We start from the raw sequence: 24,615 nt of genomic DNA, 5'->3' as shown, positions 1-24,615 counted from the left end.
AAATGTTTCTTCCCCAAAGCTCTCATCTTGCCCCTCCTCATCACCACATTCTGTTCTTACCTCAATCAGGTTCTGTAAAACCCAGGCCAATCTCAAACCTACTTGTTGAGTTGTAAATGTGAATAAACTGATGCCTAAAAGTCGTCTACTTCGAGTGAAAAGGTGAAGCATTTTGCAGGAATTCCGTATTAGCTGTTTAACAAAAAGAGTACATTTTAAAAGTAGGTATTTAACCTTTCTTTTTAGGAGATTAAGTTAATTACATGAGGAAGTAACAAATATAATTTCTTTAAACTATTTAGAAACATAGTTTGGTCTCCGTCTTATATACTGAATAGATTTTTTAAAAAATCACCTCAATAAAGGGAAATGAGCACGAGCAAAAAGCTGAAATGCTGCACCGCCTAATCCAGCCTGTTTATTGTGGCCAGAAGTCCTCGCACAAATGCAAGTCCTCCTGAGCAGCTAGGCTATTTCCGACTGAAATAGAAAGGTGTCATGTTTACAGTAGTCATACTGTGTCAAGTGGGCCAGCTCCAGATGGTGAATTTTGCCCTGGAGTCCCCAGATAACTACAGGCCGTTAGCAGCTTTGGGGCACTTGGTACTCTACTGAGGCTTAAAGAGTGTGATTATAAACGGAGCTAATCTCATGTTGGAGAGCAGGAAGGAAGAATTTAAACATCGTAGGTATGCACCCATCAGTCAAAGTCTAAAGATGACAGCATAGCCAGACTGTGATTTCACTGCCGTGGGCATTTCCCTGGTGAGGAAACTCTCTCCATCAATGGCGGTCAGCACCTTCTCAGAAAGCTACAATCTTCGGGAGTTGCCGACAGCGCTAAGAAGTTAAGTGACTTGTCCAGGTCCACACAGTTGGTCTATGATAAGAGGCAGCACTTGAACCTAAGGCTTCCTGGCATCAAGGCCAGCTCACCTTCCATTACGCTGCCTCTGCTGAAGAGTAACATTTGAAATATTTTCCTTTTACTCATACTCCCACATCTTGGCTTCCAATCAAATCTATGGCTTGAAACCTTGAGAATGTTATAAAACCAAATATGCTTTTAAAAAATTTGCTTCCTGAACTTATTCTCAGTTCAAAACATTGGAATTCATGTGGAAGAAAGGTAGGTTAATACTAATCTGGCATGAAGATGTGTGATTACATACTAAGAAGTAAAATAATTCTAAACCTTCTACATTTCACTCTTTGATAAACTATATTCCAGCTTTATCAGAATATCAAGAATGAAAAGAGCATCTTCTTACAGTTTCAGGCTTACTTCTCAATAGCCTGATTCTTTTTTTAAAAGCCCAGAACAGGACTTAAGTAAAATTTAAGACAGAAGTTGGAGGTTTATAAGAAAAAAAATCAGTCCAGTCAACTCAGATGTCCACAAGAAAGAGAATTCATAACACGTCAAACAAATAATGGACTCAAAAGCTAATGGTGCTATTTATTACATGGTGAAAATGGATACCATTGCTTCTCAAACCCACAGAACACCCCAAACTGACAACATACACTAAACAAAGCTGCTTTCTCTACCCTTTCCCCTTGCTCTTTGTTTGGCTGTCAGGCTCACATCTTCCCCAGAGAATGAAGTGGTTATAAACACTATAAACCCAAAATGTTATTCCTTCCATCTTTTTCCTCACTGATAAACAGAATTATAGGATCTCCAAAGGAAGAATTTAAATAAAGGAGGTGTACAGTTATTAGCCAAAATCTCTAAGTCACAAGAAAGTTGGCAGTGAGGCTTGCCAAGGGTCAGAAAAAAGCCCTGCAGAAAACCTTCATATTGTTGATTAAGTCAAAAGCAACTGAATCAGAGCTCAAAGGATCTCGGGGGATAGCTAGACTATCTCCCTATCTGCCATAAGCAGCATCTTCTTCCCTTACACAGTGTCCCCAACAAGGATTCATCCAATCCTGGCTTAAATACTTTCAATGATGACCAGGAACAAACACCACCTCACTACCTACGGAGGCAGAGCCTGTTTTCTGGCAGTGGAGGATTTTACCCATGAGCAGTAGAAAGTACTGTCTGCACAGCAAGGTTATGGACACTGTGGCACAGCCTAATCAAATGACGTATGCACCCACAGAAGCAACAAGGAATTTAACCAACCAACAAAACCACAAGAAAGCAAAGAAGACATCAAAGTATTCTAAAAAAAAAATCTGAAGGTGAGAACACCTGGAGTTGGGAAGGAATCTTTAGGAAGAGGAGAGAAGAAATGAACACAAGCCACAAGACCCCCAGAAAGATAACTGAAGCTTATCTGGCAACAACTATGTGTCAGATAATAAAGAGTCAGAGAAATTCTACCAAAAAAATTCTACAAGATCTTCCAAACCAAGTCAATACGTACAATATTCAATAACATCAATGAGAAGGAGGTTACAGGGTAGGACAGTGAGAAACATTGGCAAATACGATTCAGGATTAAGATATGAAAGAGGTCAAAGGCGTACAGGCTCTTCAGAAGTCTCCTGCCAAATATATCATTCATGCTTCCTTCAAAGAGAGAGTTGGAATTGGTTCATTGACAAGCATTCACTAATGCTTACTCATACCAGTAATCTTGCCAAGTGCTGGGCAAAAATAGTCCCTGCCCTCAGGAGGTTTACATTTTAATGAAAAAGTCCCAAACATAGTGAGTACTGACCAACATCATGAAAAAATGAAACTGGTATATCTTTAATGGACAAAAAATGAAAATTCATTGATGAGGAAGTCATTTTCAAAACATCTGTCTGTGAGTACTCAGACCACAGACTAGCTTGAGAAAATGTCCAAAACCACATCAAATTAGAAGAATAATTATAAGAAGACATTGTGTTCAATAACAACAGCTCAAACCTGACCTATTCAAGCAAGCTACTGATGCCAAAATGGGAAAAATGCTATAAAGGAAAAGACATAGATTCTAACGATCACTTTTACCAAAGTCTGAGTGATATGAAGAAGCTGCTACAAGGAGACCAAAAGAACCCTGAAACTGCCTCAGTCAGCAAATACTTGATTTCTTTAACAAGTAAAGAGACAGGACCACCAAAGGTCACACTGGTTTAAAATACAAATTCACGGGAAAAACAATAAGGAGAAAGATAATGAAAGGTAAGGAGCATACCACCTCACAAAATAGCAAAGCTGCAGACAGCTTCATGTTAGGCAGATGTATGTAAGCCAGATCGTTCCAAGAGGGAGCAATGGGGACTCACAGGGTCAATGACCTAGAGTAGGAAGAGAACTCAGAAAGCACCTAGTCCAATCTCACCCCTCCCCCATTTTCCAGATGAAATGGGACAAGATTGACAGGGTTTCCCTAATGATGTTTTCATCACTGAACACCGTGGAATCACTACATTCAAATAAACAACTCAGTCCCTGTGCTATATGAAGTAGTGGAAATGGCACTGAAGGGGAGGGTCAAGAAGGAAGTCTGGACCAGACCAAATACACAATGGAGAAATCTATGCAAAAGGCAACAATCTCACAAATACTGGGGGGGAAATATTCTCATCGAACTCGCAGATGAAACCAAGCTAGGAGGGATAGCTAACAATGGAGATCCAAAAGGATCCTGACAGCCCAGAGCACTGAGCTGAATCTAATAAGATGAAATTCAAAAGGGATTTTCAAATCAAAAGTCTCACACACAGGTGCAAAAAATATCATCTTCACAAGTGGATGGGAGAGGCAGGGTTAGACAGTTGTTCTGAAGAAAGATTTGCAGCTTAGAGAGGATTTCAAGCTCAACATAATGCACTGAGGATGATATAGCAGCCAGAAAAGCTAAGGTGATCTTGATCTGCATTGAGAGGAACAGCTGCCAGGAACAGGGCAGGGGAAGATCCGACGGCAGCCTCACTCTGAACACCTCATCTGGCATATTATGTTCAGTTCCAAGGACTGAAACTGAAGAGACATTGGTGAGATGGAGAAGGCCTAGGGGAAGGCAATTAGGCAAAGGGCCCTAGGTCCAAGTCATGTGAGGATGGCTGAGGAAAAGGGGGTTTGGGAAGCCAGAGCTCTGTTCAAGTCTATGCAGGGCTATTAGACAGAGGAAGTTTTAGATTTGCTCTTGGGCTCTTCTTCCTTAAAGGTCGTCAAGCAGACAGCCACTTGTTAAGTATGTTTTAGTGTGGATTCACGTTAAGCAGGATTGAATTAGATGCCTGCCGAGGTCCACTCCAACCCCTAAATTCTCTGATTCTGATCTTCTCTCCACAGCTATTGTACAAACCAGCCACACTGCCCTAGAGGGGCTTAGCTGCACTCTATAAACTACCTCCATCTCCTATGCCTGGGATGCTCTCCCTCCTCATTCATGTCTGTGGGCTTCCCTGGCATCCTGCAAGACAAAGCTCAAGTTCCCCCCTGCAGTAAAAGGCCTTTCCTTGTCTCCCAGCTGCTCCCCAGCCTTCCATCTCCTTTGTCTGTATCTCTCCCATTAGATTGTGAGCTCTGTGAGGGTGGAGACTCTTTTTGCCACTCTTTGTAGCCTCAGCACTTAGCACAGGGCCAAACATTAACAAAAGATCATGGGTCTACCAAAATTACATCTTTATTTTCACCAACTTTTGGTTTCCTTCACAATGTATTTTATTTTATGTATTTAAAAACATTAATTTGGAGTCCACAGGCTCTCCCAAGCTGCTGCCAAAGGGGGTCCATGACACACAAAAGCTAAAGAGGCCCCGAGTTACTGCACTACAGCTACAAATGGGACTCAGTTTCTATTGAAATGATTATAGTTCAGACATGCTTTAAAATGTGTCAGCCTTTCCCTAGGTTTTAATAGTATTGGTGAATAAGTAAAGTGCACTAACTGCATCTACACCAAAAGGAGCTGAATCATACAAGGTAAGGAATGGATTACCTTTAACAAAATAGAATTATTCCAGGATTTCATAAGCTCAGTAGCTCTTAGGTCTTGCCAACTTATGAAGTTGTGAAAATGATTTCCTGTTTTCCTAAGAAACAAAATAGTATTTTAAGAGTCATTGCAAAATCAAAAGTGTCCTGTTAGAAACCACACAAAGGGTCTATTGCAAAAGACACAAATTTCGAATTTCAGAACATAAAAGTAATTTCAATTTCAATGTCAAAGTCAATGAGATAATGAGATTGGATATGCTGTGCAATAAATTTTTTTATACCCAAGACTCTATGAAAGTTTCAACTATACAAAAAGTAATTCCTTCTGAATTGCTTTACTTTGAATCATCATAAAAAAGATAAAATCCCCCAAAAGGTTGGCTTCATACATATTCAAAAAGCCAAAAGGATAAAAATGTTTTCTTTCTTCATAGCATTCCTATCTTTATACATATTAAACAAACGGGAACTCTCTAACCCAGAGTTTAAAGGATGGGGATAAATGCTTTCTGTGGACACTCCTGTTCTTCCTGGCTTGCAGGGTCGAAATCTGCTATATGGGGAAAAAAAAATTCACATTCATACTTAGGTGTTGGAGAGCTACTATATATAGAATCATTTCGATTTCTACCAATGGCTATGCTATATTTCTGAACATTCTTAGGACTCTGCTCATACCTTATATAAGCATTCCCCATCCAGTGTTAGCTGCATCCATAAGAATGTGGCATTTGGTGAAATGTTGTTATATGGGGGGGATTATTTCTAGAGGAATGATGTTAGAAATTTTCCTTTCTATATTTTCGGTATATATTTATTAATATACATTCCCCCAATAGAATGCAAACTCCAGGAGGACAGGAACAGTTTGATTTGTTTCATATTCTCAGCATAGTATTTGGCACATCATAGGTGTTTAATAAATGCCTAGTTAATTAGAAATTATATTTGCCTGAATGATGTCATAGTGGAATTTTTCTTATTAAATAGCATATTGTTATAAAATGATGTTTGCTGGGGCAACCTTGTATGAACTGCCAGCCTTGGAGTCGGGAGGACCTGAGTTCAAATCTGGCCTCAGATACTTGACACTTACTAGCTGTGTGACCATGGGCATGTAACTTAACCCCGACCGCCTCACCAAAAGGCAAAAATGAATAAATAAATAAATAGACACTTTGTATGAACTATAACTATACTTTATTATAGTTCAGATGTTCATAGCTTTAGAGCTGGAATGTGCCTTGGAGGTTGTTTTATCTTCCATACCAGATTAGAAGGTTCATGAGGGCAAGGATGCTCTGAAACAAGACCATAGTTAGAGAAAGAACAAAACTAACAACCAGGGATTTTTCAGAAACCACCTAGAACAATGAAATATCCCAAGATGAAAATATACCTTCACTCTAGAGAATCTCTTTACTTAACATCTAAAAAGTGCTAATCAAATTAACCATACTAAATAAGTTTTTAGTCTTCAAAGTAAGCAGGTTGGAGAGCTCTGGAATTTGAGGGTTTGGGAAGGCGGAGGCGACACAGACCTATGGTTTCGCTGTGTCAGGAAACCTCAGAAACTTTTGCTGCTAATGCATATCTGCAACTACAGGGCACCCGGTAAATCAAGCATTTATTATGCACCTCCTCTGGGTCAGGAATTGTGTTATGTACTGGGGACAGAAAGACAGAATGGAAACCCTGAGACTGACATTCAGAAAGCTGCCTGGGGTACTGAGCAATGAAGTAGTAACTTTGCTCACATGTATCAGAGGGATAATGTAAAAATGTTCTTAAGGACCCTGGGCCTCCCAGAGGGTGATGCCTAAGAAAAGTTTTAAGCTCCTTAGCCACAACTGTTGAGAACAAATACTTGTAGAGTCAGGGGAAGAAGAACTCATTTACTTGTCATTGCTCCCTACCATGACAAGAGGGGAACATGAGAACCAGCCAGCTATGGATCTAGGCCATGAACTTTTCTACAGTGTCCAGTTCTTCTCAGCATCTCTGACAAAAAATTAGCTAAAAGCACTTTCTGCTAGTCTGAGAGACCTGTCTTTGGCCCACCTGGCCCTTCACCTGGCCTTTCTGCAGAAGTTGCCCAGTATTGGCTGAGTATTGCTTGGCCGCAAGGGTTCAGCTGAGACCAGGCCTGAGGGATGGCATAACTCAGAAGTGGGTTCTGGTTTTCACAGATCTTATATCAGCAATCCCCGAGTTAATTTGGCCATGAAACATTTTGGGGCTTGAAATATATTGATGGAACTCACAAACGCTGGCCTAAAGGCTCTAGAGGTAAGGAATGCTTCAGGATAAAAGAGGAGCCTGGGAAATTTGGGGCAAAAGAGAAGAAATTAAATCCATTCTCTTAATACCTGAATTCCACAGATACTTTTAATATATGCATAATTTCAGGGTTAACATTTTAGTGGGAAAAAAAACTTTGTTAGAATAACAAAGTATCAAGGTTCAGTAGACGAGTTTGGGAAATGCTGCTTTCTATGTTCTAAGACTGAAAGGCGATGCAAGTATTTTAGTTTCAAGAACAAAAAAGTGGCAACAGAATCCTAAGAGAAGAGCAGAGAGATATTTGAAAAAAAAGAAAGTGAAACCACAACACCAGAAAGACGGGTAGCGTAATGAAAGCCACGCAGCCAGTCCACAGGAGGGACCCAGAGGCAAATCCCAGATCCAGTGGCTCTTAGTGAACTGGAGGAGTCCCTCCACCTTTCGAGTCTGTCATGTCGATAACCTGCCCGCGGGATTACAGGGAGGCAAGTACTTGATAAACCTGAAAGCATTAGGTGATTGTGAGCTATTTTGACATTATCAACCAACTGTTTTGATAGGCAGTATTTATAACTAACCACATGCCAAGCAAAAACTAACAGAGGCAGAGAGAAACCTCAGCTTCTTTTCTGGGCAGTACGGTGCCTGGCATGACCCAATCTGAGTTTTCTAAGACAGTGACCCTCCTCTCTACAAGTAAGAGCTAAATCAAGTACATACACCTTTAGCTGCCAAATGTATCCTGAGTTATTAACCTGCTGCGTCCCTCCCATCCTAGGGACGAGTGTCTTAAGATCTGAAAGTTCCCTGAAGCTGAACACTGACTGAAGATAAACGATGTAGCCCTACCTAGGTAACTTAAAGGTCGTCCCAAGCCCCAGTTCCCACACAACTCTTCTGATGAGTAGAGGGTAAGAGAATACCTATCATGGCAGCTTTGTCGTTTGTTTGGATAATACCTAGGATTTTCAGGGTACAGAGAACTCCCCTTTTCAGTGCAAAACTATAGCAGCTCCACAATTTAAGAGTTTCAGAGAGGAGCCACTGAAGAGGTTAAATAACTGACCCAGGATCTCAGCCAGTATTGTCCAAGGTAGGACAGGATGGCTCTCTGTGCACACCACCACTGGACTGCCTCAGTGATGGTGGCTAACAGAGTTGAAATGAAGAAGAAAAAGTCTCTTACCTGACTAGGCAGTGTTTTATTTTGAGGGTACACGTAGGACCTCTTCATGCACTTACCTTAGCCTCACTAATCTTACAAACACCCCCCGTAAGCCCCAGGGGCACATGTCTCCCATAGTTTTAAAGGTCCCTAAAACTTTCAATGCAGTATAACTGCAATGGATCTAATTAATCTTCTTGAGGACAAGGACTTGGTTTGACCTTTATTCACTACCGAGTCACACATTAGAGACAGTAGATCTTAAGACGGTAAGCTGAAGAAGCAATACCATGGTTTTATAATTTGGTACTTCTGGGGACTGGAGTACATTTTCACAGATTCATTGGCTTAGAGCCAGGACATTAAAGGTCATCTAGCCCAACTGTCTCATTTTATAAAAATGGAGAAACTGAGGCTCAGAGCAATTAAAAAAACCCAACTGCCCAAGGCCACAGCAAGTAGCATAGCTGGGATTCAAACCTGAGTCCTCTAACTCCAAATTTAGCACTCTTTCCACTGGACCAAAAGAAAAATCACATAGACAACAACAGTTCAATTTCCTGGGTGCAGGTTAGACAGAGTTTAAGTTACAACCACTGTCTTTTGAAATGTACTTTTAAGTAACTAAAGAATACATGTGGGAAGCCTATTTTAGTAAAAGAGAAAACATCAATTCTTTCCAAAGCCAAGAAATACAGCATTTTATTCATATGGTCAAAGCTCATCCCAGGAGTTTCAAAGTTTCATTCAGCACTAAGCAGGTTAGCTTTAATCAAGAATCAAACAACAGTAGTGCTTATGATACAATGTACTCACTTGTTCCATGTAATGAAAGTTGCTCTCTGTGTTGAGATTCCAAGGCCAACAATCTGATGCATTTGTATTCCTGCAGCTAAAAGTAAAAATACATAGAAATTAGTTTAAAAGCTGAGGAAATTTTCCTTTCTGATATTATAGTATGATCTTTAAGAAAAATGCATAACAGAGAAACATTTTTGCTAAAGCAGTTAATCTGAAAATAACTAAGCATTCCTCTAGTAACCTGGACAGTAATTCTTATAAAAAGGGTTGAAAAAAAGCAGAAAAGAGTTAGATTTTAAAACCAGATACAATGACCTGTTCATATGAGGTCCGAAACATGAGAAAAAGAAACCGAACAAAGACTAACTAGCTAGACAATGTTTTCTTCCTACTGCTAGAGAAAAGTTGCAAGAATTTCACTTCTGAGTCTAAGTGAATACCAGTCTTCCATAGTAGAAATGCCAGAAAAATAAAACCAAAATATTCAGGGAAAGGAATATGATATCCTCCCATACTAAGAATACAGATGAAATTTCAAATTCTGCTGAGATACATTTTTCACATAAATTGATACCAAGGTAGGACAAAATATTTTTTTCTCATTCAAATTTTCCATAATACTGAAATTTACATATGAAAAGATATGCAAAACAATCGAACCAGAAATCTCTACTACAAAACCAGGATAAAGACCACCTGTGATCTCACTGGCAAAGGAAGTACCTGGATGGGGGTGGGGGGGAATATCTTTTCTATAAATTGGTCTTTGTTGTTCAATCTTTCTGGTCTTGCCCGACTCTTGCTGACCTCATTTGGGGTTTTCTTGGCAAAGATACTGGAGTGGTTTGCCATTTCCTTCTGAGTAAATTGGTCTTAGAGAATGCCCTAGAGCCCTGAGAGAGGTTCACTGACCTGTCCCTTATAGGCCACACTGGCAGAATGTAGCAGAGGCTGTACAATGAAACCTGGGCTGGCCTGGCTCCAAGGCCCCCTCTATAGTCACGGAGCCACGCTGCCTCTACAAAACATGGCTTAGAATACTGTCTGCATAACATTTTGCCACTGAGGTAATATGAAAAACATACTTAAGAGTGCTAAAAAATATTTTTGTTTTCTAACCAAAAACACTTTCTTTTTGGCTTAAGCCAATGTGACCCAGAACAATCTGGATAACAGATTAGAAAGTTTCCTGAGCAGCTCTGTTTGAGGATACCTTTCTCTCTCTTCAACTTTTCCATTCCCCACAGTACCTTCTACAGAGTATGCATTCAATGGACATTTGTTACTTGATTATCAAAAGTTGCAAAAGACTGAAACTAATAAAAGCTGAAGAGGCAAGTGACAGTCAAGAGCACCAAATTCTAGCTCCTTCTTGACTTGGTCTAGGTTGTGGTACTTTTTCCAAAGAGCCAACCTGTAAAACTCCCTGGTTGTCCTGAGGTACGGCGGGCTTATATTAATTCTACCTGAGTGCTTACCATTTAGAAAAATACACACTGCTACAGAAGTGTAGGGGGAAGCTATTGTTACTGTTATTACTACCACCACCAAAGGGGCTTTAGAAGTTTCTGGTTTTTTTGTAAGTCTAATTACCTTGTACAGCTTCTTTTATTACAGCAATAAATTGACTCCAAAGAACTTCGGGATCTATTTCAACCCAGCCATTTTGAGGATAAATCACTTTTACCTAGTTATGAAAGGACAATTTAAGCAAAAATAACATTAAGTTTAAATGGTAACAACCATTTTAAGGGCCTGCTTAAAATCCTATCATCCACCAATGATTTTTTTTAAAACAATGATTTTATAAGATTGATTTACATAAAAAAATTTTTTGACAAAAAGCTTAAAGGGACCTATATAAAAATAATTCAAATATTATGAATCTACGAGACTGCCATGAAACAGAGGTATGACTGCTAATGACAAAGTTCTGGAAAGCCTTTTTCAAATGTCACTAAATTCCTACTCTAATTATTATTGTGAGAGATGATCTCTCAGAAGTGAAGCCTCCTCAGGGGGTCATTAGCTCTTGTTAATGGTTCTGGTATTGCTGCTTTTGAGTGGTACATGTGTACCAACACTAAGTGAAGACCCCTCAGAATACAAGACCCCCTCCCCTAGCCTTCTCCCTCCCCTGCAAGTAGATAGTGTTAGCAGAAATTCCTGAGCCATAAGAGCATCCTGTCTATCTCATCCTCTAGCTAGTTATATGACCTTGGGTAAAAGGCTGCTGAAACTGTGAGGCCCTAAAAGGGAGAACATGCTAACATAATTTCTATACCTCTTTGTTCTCTCTGTTACTGGGGTAGTTTTTACACGAATAGATTGTACACCTGAGGCTCAGCCAATGAGACGACGGGAAGGGGGTTAGTGTGGGCTGCTGCATTCAGGTCTATATAATCTTACCTTAAACAAAGAGCACCCGCACTCTTGGGGCAGCTTAGACAGCACGGGGGTGCCCTCTCTCAAGAAAGTCAATAAAGAAATTCCTCCTTTTTGTAATCTTTTGTCAAGACTCTGGTTTTTCATTTGGGTAGGTGGTCTCTGTCCCACACATTATGATACTCAGTGGGCACTGGGTTATTGGTGTTAAGCCAATGGAGTACAAGTGCTTGGCAGGTCCTCTAACACAATGAAAAATATGGGCCCAGGGACAGACTGTCACCCCAAGACCAACCCTGCTAAGTTTGGAGGTCATCATCACAAGAGGGTTGGTTGCCAAACGATGCATTTTGGAGCTACAGATTCTCATGAAACCCCATACAAAGGCCTGGAATGCATCGCAATATTCATTTATGCATTGGTGCAATATACACACAGATGAAACACTAGATTCTTAAAATGTTGAAAGCCTGTTGTGCTGATGTCCAACACATTTTCCATTCATTCGGTTCTATTTGCAGGCTCATCTTCCAAACCACTCGAGGAGAACATTACTCAAAAATTATGTCTTGGGCCCTCTTCTCAAACTTTCTACCTTTGTATTATAAATTTACCCCCATAGCTTCAACTACACCTCCCCATAAAGGATAGCAAAGTTTGTATTCTTAGTGCTAACTTGTTTTTCAATCTCTGGACCAGCCCTTCTAAAACCTTCTGGTCTCAGGACACTTTTTACATTTAAAAATTATTGAAGACCTCAAAGAATTTTTGTTTACATAGGTTATAGCTACTGAAAAATATATTATGTTAGAAATTTAAATTGTATTAACAATTAAAACTGATAAAAGATTAAATATTTAGCAATTCTTTGAAAAATAATGATAATAAACCCATGACATGTTAAATAACATTTATAACAAATAACCATACCTTTCAAAACAAAAAAAAATTTAGTGAGAGAGGTGACACTGTTTTATATATCTTTAACATCTGACTTAACAGAAAACAGCTGTATTCTCATATCTGCTTCTATACTCAACCTTTTGCTAATATGTTGTTTTGGTTGGAGTATATAAAGAAAATCTAGCCTCACATAGATATGCAACTGAAAAGGGACAAATTATTTGAAAAGACAAATAATCTTAGTATTATCATGAAAACAGTTTTGACCCTTGAGACAAACTCAAAAGGAAGAGGTACTTGAGGTCCAAAATGACTTTTTAGAAATAAGGTCCTAAACAAAACAGATGATTGAGATATTTTGACTGGGCTGCTCCAATGAGCAGGAATAGCAGGGTTTGGGTATTTTAAAATGTCTGCCAAGCACTCCAAACTGCCCGACTCACTCCGAAACCAAGAGATTTCCATTAAGCTGGCTATTTCCTATCACCCAGCATTTCGATCCCGACTATATACAACAGAATTCCGTGAGCGCACTACAAGATTTCAAACTGGTCTCCCTACCTCAGCTCTCTTCCTCTTTCAATCAATCCTACATATCCCAGCCTTATTAATCTTATGAATTCAAAACTATTTTAAAATTATGTTCTTCTCTCCCCACTATCTACAAAATAAAGTCAAACTCTTAGCCTGGCCTCATTTCATCCCGATTTAGATTTCCAAACCTATAGTTCAATACTTCCCTTCAAATACACCCATCTTCAGTAAAAAAGAACTAATTAATAAAAGCTCACATTTATGGAGCAGTTTTGCAGAATGTTTTACACACCTCATCTCATCAGATCCTTTGTTTATGCTGGTCCTTCCAGCTGATATATCTCCCTCCCACTAACATCAGTCACATTCCTACTTCTCCTTCAAGGTCTGATTCACATACTACCACCTTGCCTTCCTTCACACGTGACCAGTCACGAAATATTTTCCTCCTCTGAGCTCCCATAATGTTTTATCTCATTCACTTACTTTATTTGGCTTTGTATCGTATCTGTGTACGTGTCTTATTCCTTATGCTAGACTGTCAGGTCCTTGAAGGCAGGAACTACATCTTAGGTCTCTTTATATTGCCCATGGTACTCTGCATAGACAGGTTGTCCCAAAAGTCTTAATAAACTTTAATAACTTCAGAAATATAAATGCTACAAACTTACCAAAAAGTTTGAAATTTTAATGATGTAAATATTGGTATACTTCTTACCAAAATTCAACATAACCACCATCCTGTGCTATCTACACATGAGTAGATTTTCTAATTTCATAAAAATTTTCCTTAGCTGCTGCTTAGTGATGAAACAGATTGCATTTGTAATCTTAGCTTTAAGACCATCCAAAGAAGGAGGTTTTGATGCATACAGAGCAGTTTTGATGTGATCCCCCAAGAAAGAGTTTAATGGGATGGATTAGGTACCCAAGGTGGCCAGCCAAGAGGATCTCCCCTACTGATCCGAGACAGTGTCATCCAGAAAAGAATGGCCAAATAATTACATTTTCAAATTATATTTTCCCCTAAGTTTGTACTGTTTCTACTTCTGAAGTTATTAAAGCCTAAAACTGCACTAAAATGGAATAATTAAAATACAAACTCTTTATAATAAGGTTGACCCTGGAGATAACAACAGAACTTAGTCCACCGTGTGCAGATGATTAATTCAAAGGAAGGTAAAGGAAACACAAATATGGTCACATTTTACTGCATGTGTGTTTTTTAAGCCAGATGCTACAATGCCTTTTCCTTAACGTATCAGTGTGTGTGGCACTGAAAATGTCACTCTGTTACACAATTGCCCATCAAAGATACTGGGTGGATACATAACACATTTGCTACGGTTTGCCATGAACTGCTATTCCACTTGGGGAAAAAATAAGCTTTCTATGTTTTTAGAAACTAAGATATTATGTCAACTATCTGTAACACTTCTAGGAACAAATACAGCCCTATAACCCAATCATTTGAAGTGCTTAAAAAAGGGGCAGCTAGGTGGCACAGTGGGCAGAACCGGCTTTGGAGTTAGAGGACCTGAGTTCAAATCAGCCTCAGACACTTGACACTTACTAGCTATGTGATTCTGGGCAAGTCACTTAACCCCAACTGCCTCTAAAAACAAACAAAAAAAGTAGAAAGATTAAAAAACTTAGGCAAATCATAGGAGAACAAGGCTATTTCTGCTTTGTTACCTGCAACAAAGCACTGCCTCAAGAGATGATGGCTTCAGCATTAAGTAAAAGGACTATAATGTAAGTACAACTGAACTTAACATGTATAAGCTCAGTTTAACCAAGAAATAAATGCTGCTCTATTTCTTCGAGGGGGAAGAGGAAAGTGATATATCTTTTTATTATCTAAAAAGAGAATTTGCTGTTATTTTTACAAAGCCTAGCATAAGGATATTTTAAGTTCCCAGCAAACATCCTAATTCCAAATGTGGTATCAGTTAAAAATTCTGGCCACGAAAAAATTGCAAGTATACATTTTTTAATTTCAATAGAGTGCTGAACTCACTTGGCTGCCAAAAACAATACTTTCTAATAACATTAATGAACAAGAATTTATTAAAACACCTACCGTGTGCTAAGGGATAAAAAAATACTTGAATTCTTTTGGGGAAAGGCAACATGTAGAAGTAAACACACAATAAAAATAAGAGGGACAGAGCATTAGCACCTGGCACCATTAGGAATGCCTGCTGACGAACTGTATTAGGAATTGCTTGATTTAAGTCTCGAGGCCAAGTGGGTTCTATGAGGAGGAAGGGAGGAGAGAGCACATCACAACCTGACAAACAGTCAGGCCAAATGGCCAGAGGCAGGCAATGGAGCAACGAAGAGGCCAGTCTGACTGGATGGCTGAACATGAGAAAGTGTATTATGTGTAACAAAGCTGGCAGAGCAGCTAGATGGCACAGTGGATAGAGCACTGGCCCTGGAGTCAGGAGGACCTGAGTTCAAATCCGGCCTCAGACACATAACACTCACTAGCTGTGTGACCCTGAGCAAGTCACTTGACCCCACTGCCTAAACAAAAACAAACAAACAAGCAAACAAAAAAGCTGGAAAGGTAGACTGGGCCAGGTTGTAAAGAGCTTTAAATGTTAAACTGGGGAGCTTGTCCTTGAAGCTAGAGGCAAGTCAGTACAACTGGCATTGACTGATTAGAGGAAGAACACAGTAAGGCTCAAGCCCAGAATTCTAGAGTGGCAAGTCCCCTCTAAGGCCAATCACTCCAATCTGTAACTGAAAAAGGACCCCCTCTACATTATAGTTGTAATAAGAAAAATTTTCACCCAGGGCAGACAGTTCTGGGGGAGGAAATGGGAATGTGGGATACAGTCACATTCACCCCTGGAGAGGGTGGCCCAACATTTGCTTCTGAGGGACACCAAAGGACAGTGGGAGATGGGATGGGGGCAGTGACATGAACCATGAAGCAAGGAACAGGGAGAATGATTCCCAAGAAAAGGTAGTGAACCCCACTTCATATCAATGCCCTCTTCTAGTTCTGCTTTAGTGATAATAAATTTTGTAATAACATACCTTGTAACTTGTATATAGCTCTAGCTGCAAGGAAATTTTTCCTCATATCAAGTCTATATTTGGCTTTCTGCAATTGCCCCCAATTTCACTTTCCACACTCTCAAGGTCAAAGGTGATAAGCCTCTTCCACAGGACCTCCTTTTCCTTCCCCCTGCTCTTCCTCAAGGCTAAATATCCTAATTTCTTCAACCAGTCCTCATAGAACATGAACTTAGGCTTCTTTATCAACCTGGCTGCCCTCCTCTGAACACAATCCAGTTTCTCAACAACCTTCCTACAATGTCCTGCCCAGAAGAGCGGTGATTTTCACTTGAGAAGATAAAACATCACATTCCAGGTTTTATCTATTAGTTATCTAAATAAACTTTGAGCTCATAACATACTTTCTGAAAAGCTGTTACTCAGTTGATATTTATTGAACAGCAAAATTGGTGTAGATGCCCTTCCCCCTCATATAGTTAAGAAAAACAAGGCTTTCCTGACCTCACGCCCTCAGGGAAGGTATAGTCCAATTAGCATAAGATAGCAGAGATATGAAATATGAATCAGGAAGTTCACTAAATATATTTGTATGACTATATAAAATATACAACATTCTCTTATAACTTCCTCTTGACATTTTCATTTTAAACTGATCAGATTTTTACTTCTGATTTGCCACTACCATTTTTCCCAAGGAGATACATCTTTTTTCTTTAGGAAAGAAAAAAAAGAGACTCACAAGAATCATATAATAACTTTGTAATTTTCAGTTTCTAAGAATCCTTTCTTTCTCTATTTTATTAACCAAGGATCGACAATTCCTAATTAAATGCTTGCACAGAGAATTAAAACAGGAACCTTTCGCACATATATGATGTGTGTCTACTTGTGGGAATGAGCCTCAGCAGCAGTCCCAGGGGTGACTCACAATTTTTTCTCAAGTGCTTCTTCACCCTATTCTCTGTCCTCATTAAGACCTCCATGCTCTCTCTCTCAGTACTTTCTCCCATCATTATTTCCATTCTGCCTTCACTCTCCTCTCTCCAGCCTCAGCCCAAACATTCAATATTTCCACTCTACACTGACCTCTGCCCTTGAATTCCCTACCACCTTGTTCTCTCATAGCTCCTTTCTTGCCAAATTTCCACCCTAGAGTTTTCCCACCATCCACTTCCTAAATACCTGCTCACTAGTTATGGACAAAACCTGAGGAACTCTCACAAATATGCGGAACGGAAGATTACAAATTCATGTTATCCCACCTCCAACTAGGCCCTTGCTGAAGTAATGTAAATTGTAGTCATTTCATTCCTGATTCCCTCTCATCTATTCCAAACCTTCTCCTTCCCCCGAAGGTGCTCATACTCTCCCTAGCTCCTCTCTCCAAAGAGACCCTTGCCCCTTCTGCTGTTGTTGTAGTCATTTTTCAGTCATGTCCAACTCTTCAGGACCCCATTTGGAGTTTTGGGGGTTTTTTTTTTGTCAAAGATACTGGAGTAGTTTGCTATTTCCTTCTCCAACAGGATACAGTTAGTGACTTGCCCAGGGTCATATAGCTAGTGTCTAAGGCCAGATTTAAATCCAAGAAGATGAGTCTTCCTGACTCCAGGCCCACACCCTATCCACTGAGCCATCTGGCTGTTCCCTTTGCCTCTTACTTTACTGCAAAAATTGAGGCTACTAAACATGAATTAGGGGGAGGGGGTTCTTTTCTCCAATTTTCTTCATTTCAGAATCCGGTGACATCATCTCTCACTCTCTCCATCTGTCCTCCAGTCTCTGACAATGAGTTGGCTCTTTTCCTTGCCAAGGCCAATACCTCTATATGGCAATCAACTGATTAATCAATGAAAACGTATTAAATTCTTACTGTGTTCCAGGAACTGTGCTAAGTGCTGGAGATACAAAAGAAAGCAAAGGCAGTCCTTGCCCTGCAGGAGCTCACAATCACATGGGGGAGAAAACATGCAAACAAATCTATACAAGCAAGTTATATACAGGCTAAATCAGAAATAATTAACAGAGGAGGCATTATAATCACGAGGGATTGGAAATACATGCGTATTTAATCCTGTCTTCTCCAGAAAATTTCAAACTCAATCATCTCCCCTGTCTTAAATCTTCAATCCTTTCCTATCAACTGGTTCCTTCTCTGTTTTCAAATATGCCCATGTCTCTCTTATTCTTAAAAAAAAAACCCATCACTAGACTCTACCATCCCTTTAAGCTATCATCCTATATCTCTTCTCTTTCTTAGCCAAATTCCTTGAAAAAGTTGTCTGTAAGTCACATCCTCCCTCTCTTCTCCCACACTCTTCAACCCCTTCCAATTTGGCCTTCCACCAAAACATTCACTCAAAACTGTTCTCTCCAGGGTCACCAGAGACCTCTTAACCGTCCAGTCTGATGGTCTTTTTCTCAGCCCTAATCCCTATCAGCCAATTTTGACATTGCTGATCATTCTCCTGGATGTTCTTTCCTTGACCATAGAAAGTTACAGTGGTGACAATAAAGATCAAAATACATACTCAGAAGAAGACAACTAAGTCAAAATTCCTGCATCCAAAGCATTATAGAAAAATATGAATTGCTCTCTGGCCATGGAAGAGCCGAAAAAGGATTTTGAAAATCCAGTAAGAGAGGTAGAGGAAAAATTGGGAAGAGAAATGAGAATGATGCAAGAAAATCATGAAAAACGCCTCAACAGCTTGATAAAGGAAGCACAAAAAAAATACTGAAGAAAATAACACCTAAAAAACCAGAATAAGCCAAATGGTAAAAGAAGCATAAAAATCCAATGGAGAGAATGCCTTGAAAAGCAGAATTAGACATATGGAAAAAGTTATACAGAAATTCATTGAAGAGAAGAACTCCTCAGAAAGTAGAATTGGACAAATGGAAAAGAAGGTACAAAAGCTCACTGAAGAAAATAACTTCTTAAAAGTCAGAATTGGGCAAATGGAAGCTAATGACTTTATGACTCGTTAAGAATCAAACAAAATCAAAAGTAAGAAAAAAATAGAAGAAAATGTGGAATATCTCTTTGGAAAAACAACTGACTTGGAAAATAGATCCAGGAGAGATAATTTAAGAATTATTGGACTACCTGAATATCATGATCAAAAAAAGAACCCAAGGGGCGGCAGGTGGTGCAGTGGATGGAGCACCAGCCCTGGATTCAGGAGGACCTGAGTTCAAATCCAGCCTCAGACACATAACACTTACTGGCTGTGTGACCTTGGGCAAGTCACTTAACCCCATTGCCTAGCCAAAAAAAAAAAAAAAGAGCCCAGATATCACCTCTTTCAAGAAATTATGAAGGAAAACTGCCCTGACATTCTAGAACCCAGGGTAAAATAGAAATTGAATGAATCCACTGATTACCTCCTGAAAGAGATCCCAAAATGAAAAATCCCAGGAATACTATAGCCAAATTCCAGACCTTTCAGATCAAGGAGAAAATACTGCAAGCAGCCAAAGAGAAACAATTCAAATATCATGGAGCCACAGTCAGGATAACACAAGATTTAGTTGCTTCTACATTAAAGGACTGGAGGGCTTAGAGTACAATACTCTGGAGGGCAAGACAGCTAGGATAACAACCAAGAATCATCTACCCAACAAAACTGAATATAATCCTTCAGGGGGAAAAAAGAACATTTAATTACATAGAGAATTTTCAAGCATTCTTGATGAAAAGCCCACAGCTGAATAGAAAATCTGACTATCAAATACAAGATTCAAAAGAAGCATAAAAAGGTAAACAGGAAAGAGAAATCATAAGAGATTCGATAAGGTTAAATTATTTATATTCCTACATGGGGAAATGATATATTTGTAACTGCTAAAGACTGTCATTATTAGGGCAGTTAGAAGGAATATACATAAACAGAAAACACAGGTGTAAGTTGAACGTGATGATATGACCATCTAAAAAAAATAAAATTAAGGGATGAGAAAGAAGAATGCAGTAGGAGAAGGGGAAAGAGAGAAGTAGAATGGGATAAATTATCTGACATAAAAGAAGTCTGAAAGAGATTTTACAGTGGAGGGGAAATAGGGGAAACGGGGACAGAAGCACATGAATTTTACTCTCATTGGAACTGGCTCAAAGAGGGAATAATAAACACACTCAGTTTCGTGTAGAAATCAATCTTACCATACAGGAAAGTAGGAAGGGAAGGGGATCAGAGAAGGGGGGCAGTGAGTTGATAGAAGGGAGGGCAGTTTCGGAGAAGTAAAAGTCAGAAGTAAAAGTTTTGATAATGGACAGAGTAAAAGGAGAGAAAGAATAGGATAAACAGGGGGGGAAAAGAATGGATGGAAATACATAGTTGGTAATGATTACTGTGAAAAAAATTTTTTACAGTGAGTTTCTCTGATAAAGACTTCATTCCTCAAACATATAGAAAACTGAGTCAAATTTACAGAAAAAAGAGCCAATCCTCAACTGATAAATGGTCAAAGGATAGGAACAGGCAGCTTTCAGACAAAGTAATCAAAGCCATCTATAGTCACATTTTAAAAAATGCTCTAAATCAGTACTGACGAGAGAAATGTGAATTAAAACAACTCTGAGCTACTACTTCATACCTGTCAGATTGGCTAAAATGACAGAAAAAGAAAATGACAAATGCTGGAGGGGATGTGGGAAAATTTAAACACTAATTTACAACTGGTGAAGTTGTATACTGATTCAACCATTCTGGACAGTAATTTGGAACTATGCCCAAAGGGCTAGAAAACCATGCATACCCTTTGACCAAGCAAAGTCTGTATACTAGGTCTGTATCCCAAAGAGATACAAAAGGAAAAGGACCTTTGTGTACAAAAATATTTATAGCAGCTTTCTAGGTGGTGGCAAAGAATTGGAAATTTAGGGGAAGTCCATCAATAGGGGAATGGATGAACAAGTTATTTTACGATTGTGATAAAATACTATTGTGCTTTAAGAAATGATGAGCAGGGAAAAAAAGAAAGAAAAAAAGGGGGCAGCTAGGTGGCAAAGTGGATAAAGCATCGGCCCTAGAGTCAGGAGAAACTGATTTCAAACCCAGCCTCAGACACATAATGCTTACTAGCTGTGTGACTCTGGGTAAGTCACTTAACCCCAATTGCCTCATATTAAAAAAAAGAAGAAGAAATGATGAGCAGGATGTTGAAAAACATGAAAGTGAAATGAGCAGAATCAGGAGAATCACAGTAACAGCAATATTGTATGATGATCTACTATGAAACTTAGCTATTCTCAGCAATACAATGATCCAAGACAATTCTGTAGGACTTATGATGAAAGGTGCCATCCGTCCCCAGAGAAAGAACCAGTAGAGCCTGAATGCAGATCAAAGATACTTTTCCTTTACTTTATTTTTCTTGGGGCTTTTTTGTCTGTGTGTTCTTTCACAGAATGATTTATAAGGAAATGTGTTTTACATGACTACACATTATAACCAACGTCAAACTGCTTGCTTTCTCAATGGGGGGGAGGGGATGGAGGGAAAGAATTTGGAACTCAAAATTTGGGGAAAAAATGTTAAAATTGTTTTTACATGTAATAAAAATAAAATATTAAATGAGATTTTAACAAAAGGGGAAAAAAGAACAGCTAAGGGGATCAGGCTCCTTCATATGCAGAGAGCGTATGAATGAACTGTATCAAGCAAGCAATCAGCGAGCATCAAGTGCCTGCTGTATGCTAGGCACTGGGCCAGCTGACCATTCGTTTTCAGTTGCTTTCCCAAATGTGTGACCAGCAGAATACACATGAGCAGGGAAAAAGGCCTAGGATGTATTTCTCTGCATATAACTAACAGTCCTTTCTTTTCCCCTCTTACTGGGATCAAACCGCAAATGGAATCTTAATCAAAAACCTTTTCTAATTTGTTCTTCCATAGGGAAAGGGGGAAAAAAAAGTAGAGGACTCCAATGCTAAACCTACCCAGTTAACTGATTCAGGATAGTTGGTAACATAATATGTTAATTATAAGGTAATTTTCAATTAGGAGCAGCTTTATTTGGTCTCATAAAATAAAACAGGTTTTTTTCTCCCACTATTTAAACAGTTACTCAAAGACTTAATGGATTCTTGGACTACATTAGGAACAAGTAAGCACTCACCTTTTCGATACTAAGGCACTTTATTACTAAGTTAATATTTACTATCAACTAATTCTGAAGCTAAATTTAGCTGTTGCACTTGAATAGTAAGAAAACCTTTTTTTTGCAAAGGAATCAACAAAACTTGTACTATAAAATCAAATTCTTGATAATATTTATAACCAAAAAAGTTTTGATGATGAAATACTTTTATAGAAACTTGACTGGGTCTTTTAAATCCAGGAACCCTATACAAGGAAAGCCTCATGTTCTATGAACAAGAAGAACTAAACTGAACATATATATACCAGTGGGGGCAGGTCTAGACTCTAAAGTCTCACTTAACTGGGGGATGGGTACTGATGGGCATATCCTTAGAACTTTCTGTCACATGAAAAGAAATAAAGAAGCACATATTTAAATTCTCAAAAAGCATTTAGTAGCGTCAAGAAGCAATGAAATATTTAAAAGAATGCCAAAATAATCAGTCTTGGGAATAAAAGTAAATACAAGAGCAATTTATCAAATAAATACCAATTTGGCATGCTGTCCCTAAAATGGAGCAGTCATTTACTTACTACTATCAATTATGAAAAGCAAAGACTCTTTCAGGAAATCTGGAAAACTAAAAAAGGTAAAAATGGTGTCATAAATCAAATATTAAAGGAGGCTCCTTACTGGTCCCAAAGAAAGATGAAATCCTAACAGAGATACATAGTTGTCAATCTGTGGAAACTTCTAATAGCTATAGATAGCAAACACACGACTGCTTGAGAAATTCATATTATAGGCCTGCCAGGAAAGCAACAGGACACAGGGGTATCTGCGTGGGAAGCAGCACTGAAAGGTGACAACAATGTTTAAAAAACAGCATGTGTAAAACTTAAAAAAAAAAAAGCGGACATTAGGACTTCAAAAACAGAAATGGCACCAAAATCTGAAATGATGAAAACATACTGAGAAGCCAGTCAGAGGGGGCAGTGAAACAAAGCTGTGGCCAGTCCTCCTGAGGCTGATAACTAACTGATTCTATAAAGATACTTGCTCAGTGATAGGGAAGAAAGAGAAGCAGGCAGATTCCTCCAGCAGACACAAAACAAACACAGGGAGCAAGCTGGAACTGTGTTCACACGTACCACATAGCCTGCTCTCTCCCCACTGGCCTTGATAAAAACTTATTCTTGTCTTCTCCAGAGAGACACTTGGAAGACGGAGGGAAAAAGCTTAAAGCCTCTGAATAACGTCCAAACAGAGGCCATAAAATAAAGAGGAACAGCCAGGAAATGGAGGTAATGTGCTACAATAGAAAGAACACTGGAGGACCTACGTTCAAATGCTGTCATTTATCTATGCTGGGCCTCAGTTTCCTCATCTGTAAAATGAGGGATGGGTCTAGACAGACTCTGAGGTGCCTTCCCGATCCAGGTCTAGGATTCTATTAATAGGAGTTCGAGCTGCTCTGGGTATGATTCTTTCATAATAATCAATCTGGGCCTCAGTTTCCCCATCTGTAAGAAGGAGGGGGTGGGTCTGCACAGCCTCTGAGGTCCCTTCCAGCTCCAGTCTAGGATTCTATTAGTGTGACTTTGGGCTGCTCTGGGTATGGTCCCTTCCTAACTAGTCTGGACACAGTTTCCCCATTTGTAAGGAGGGGGCGGGTCTGCCATCCCATTAGGGTGACTCCAGGCTGCCCTGGGTATGGTCCCTCCATAACTAGTCTGGACTCGGTTTCCCCATCTGTAAGGAGGGGGCGGGTCTGCCACCCTATCAGGGTGACTCCGGGCTGCCCCGCCTGGGGCGGAGGGTCCCCGGGAGCTCCCCGACCCGCGCGCCCAGCCCCACGCCCCCGCTCCGGCCCGCGGGGCCCCGGTCACCTTCTGGCTGCTGGAGCCGTGGATCCGAGCTGCCCGGTCATAGACGTGGCAGCGGATCACGCTGCTGCCCAAGTCCAGCCCCAGCACATAGCCCGGCCCCGGCGGGTCGGGCGGCCCTGGGCCCTGGCTCGGGCGAGCCCTCGCCTCCTCCGGCGTGGCCTCGGCCTCGGCGGCGACGGCGGGGGGCGGCGGCACCGACATCGCGGGGCCGGAACCTCCCGTGCGGCTACGGCGTCCGATGGCTCAGCAGCCAACCGCTCCCCAACTGCCGCCGGCGCGGCCGCCGCCGGCCCAATCCTAGCTCGGGAGGCCGGCGGGGGCGGGGGCGGGGGCGGGGGCGGACCCGCCCGGGGCCTGACGTCACGGCCCCCGGCCAATGAAGCCGCAGGGGCGGTGCCCGCGTCCTGCGGCCCATCCTCGCCCTCCCGGCGGCGGCCGCCAAGGGGCGCTGTGCTCTCCGCGCATGGTAGGCGTCTGACCGTGCGAGGGCCAGGCTCCCCGGAGGGAAACCCGCTGTCCCCCCTCCTCCGCGGGCCCAGCCAGCCTCCCGCACAAACACTGATCAAGCACCTGTTGCATAACACGTGTGACCTGGCTGGAGCCTCACGCACGACCGCAGGTCCCGTGAGGATGCCCATCCTACAGCTGAG

The 24,615-nt window shown here is 40.5% G+C and overlaps 1 protein-coding gene across 2 annotated transcripts in view; it reads right to left on the bottom strand.

The window, feature by feature from the left end:
- The window catches only part of GK5 (glycerol kinase 5), a 58,350-nt gene extending 34,117 nt beyond the window's left edge, over positions 1-24,233 (bottom strand). Inside the window, exons 1-5 of one of the 2 annotated variants that reach the window (XM_020970953.2) lie at positions 23,966-24,233; positions 10,734-10,827; positions 9,156-9,231; positions 4,893-4,986; positions 61-192 (exon numbers count right to left, since the gene is read on the bottom strand). In XM_020970953.2, the coding sequence (XP_020826612.1) occupies positions 61-192; positions 4,893-4,986; positions 9,156-9,231; positions 10,734-10,827; positions 23,966-24,166 (597 nt within the window). In that variant the 5' untranslated portion in view covers positions 24,167-24,233. The remainder of the gene's footprint in view (positions 1-60; positions 193-4,892; positions 4,987-9,155; positions 9,232-10,733; positions 10,828-23,965) is intronic. The other variant, XM_020970954.2, reaches the window with a different exon arrangement.
- Positions 24,234-24,615: the final 382 nt, after the last annotated feature.

The sequence above is a fragment of the Phascolarctos cinereus genome, unplaced genomic scaffold (assembly GCF_003287225.1).
Source record: "Phascolarctos cinereus isolate Bilbo 61053 unplaced genomic scaffold, phaCin_HiC Scaffold_7;HRSCAF=346, whole genome shotgun sequence".
Taxonomy (NCBI): domain Eukaryota; kingdom Metazoa; phylum Chordata; class Mammalia; order Diprotodontia; family Phascolarctidae; genus Phascolarctos; species Phascolarctos cinereus.
The sequence above is the reverse complement of the archived record's forward strand: the minus strand, read 5'-3'. Positions and strand labels throughout refer to the sequence as shown.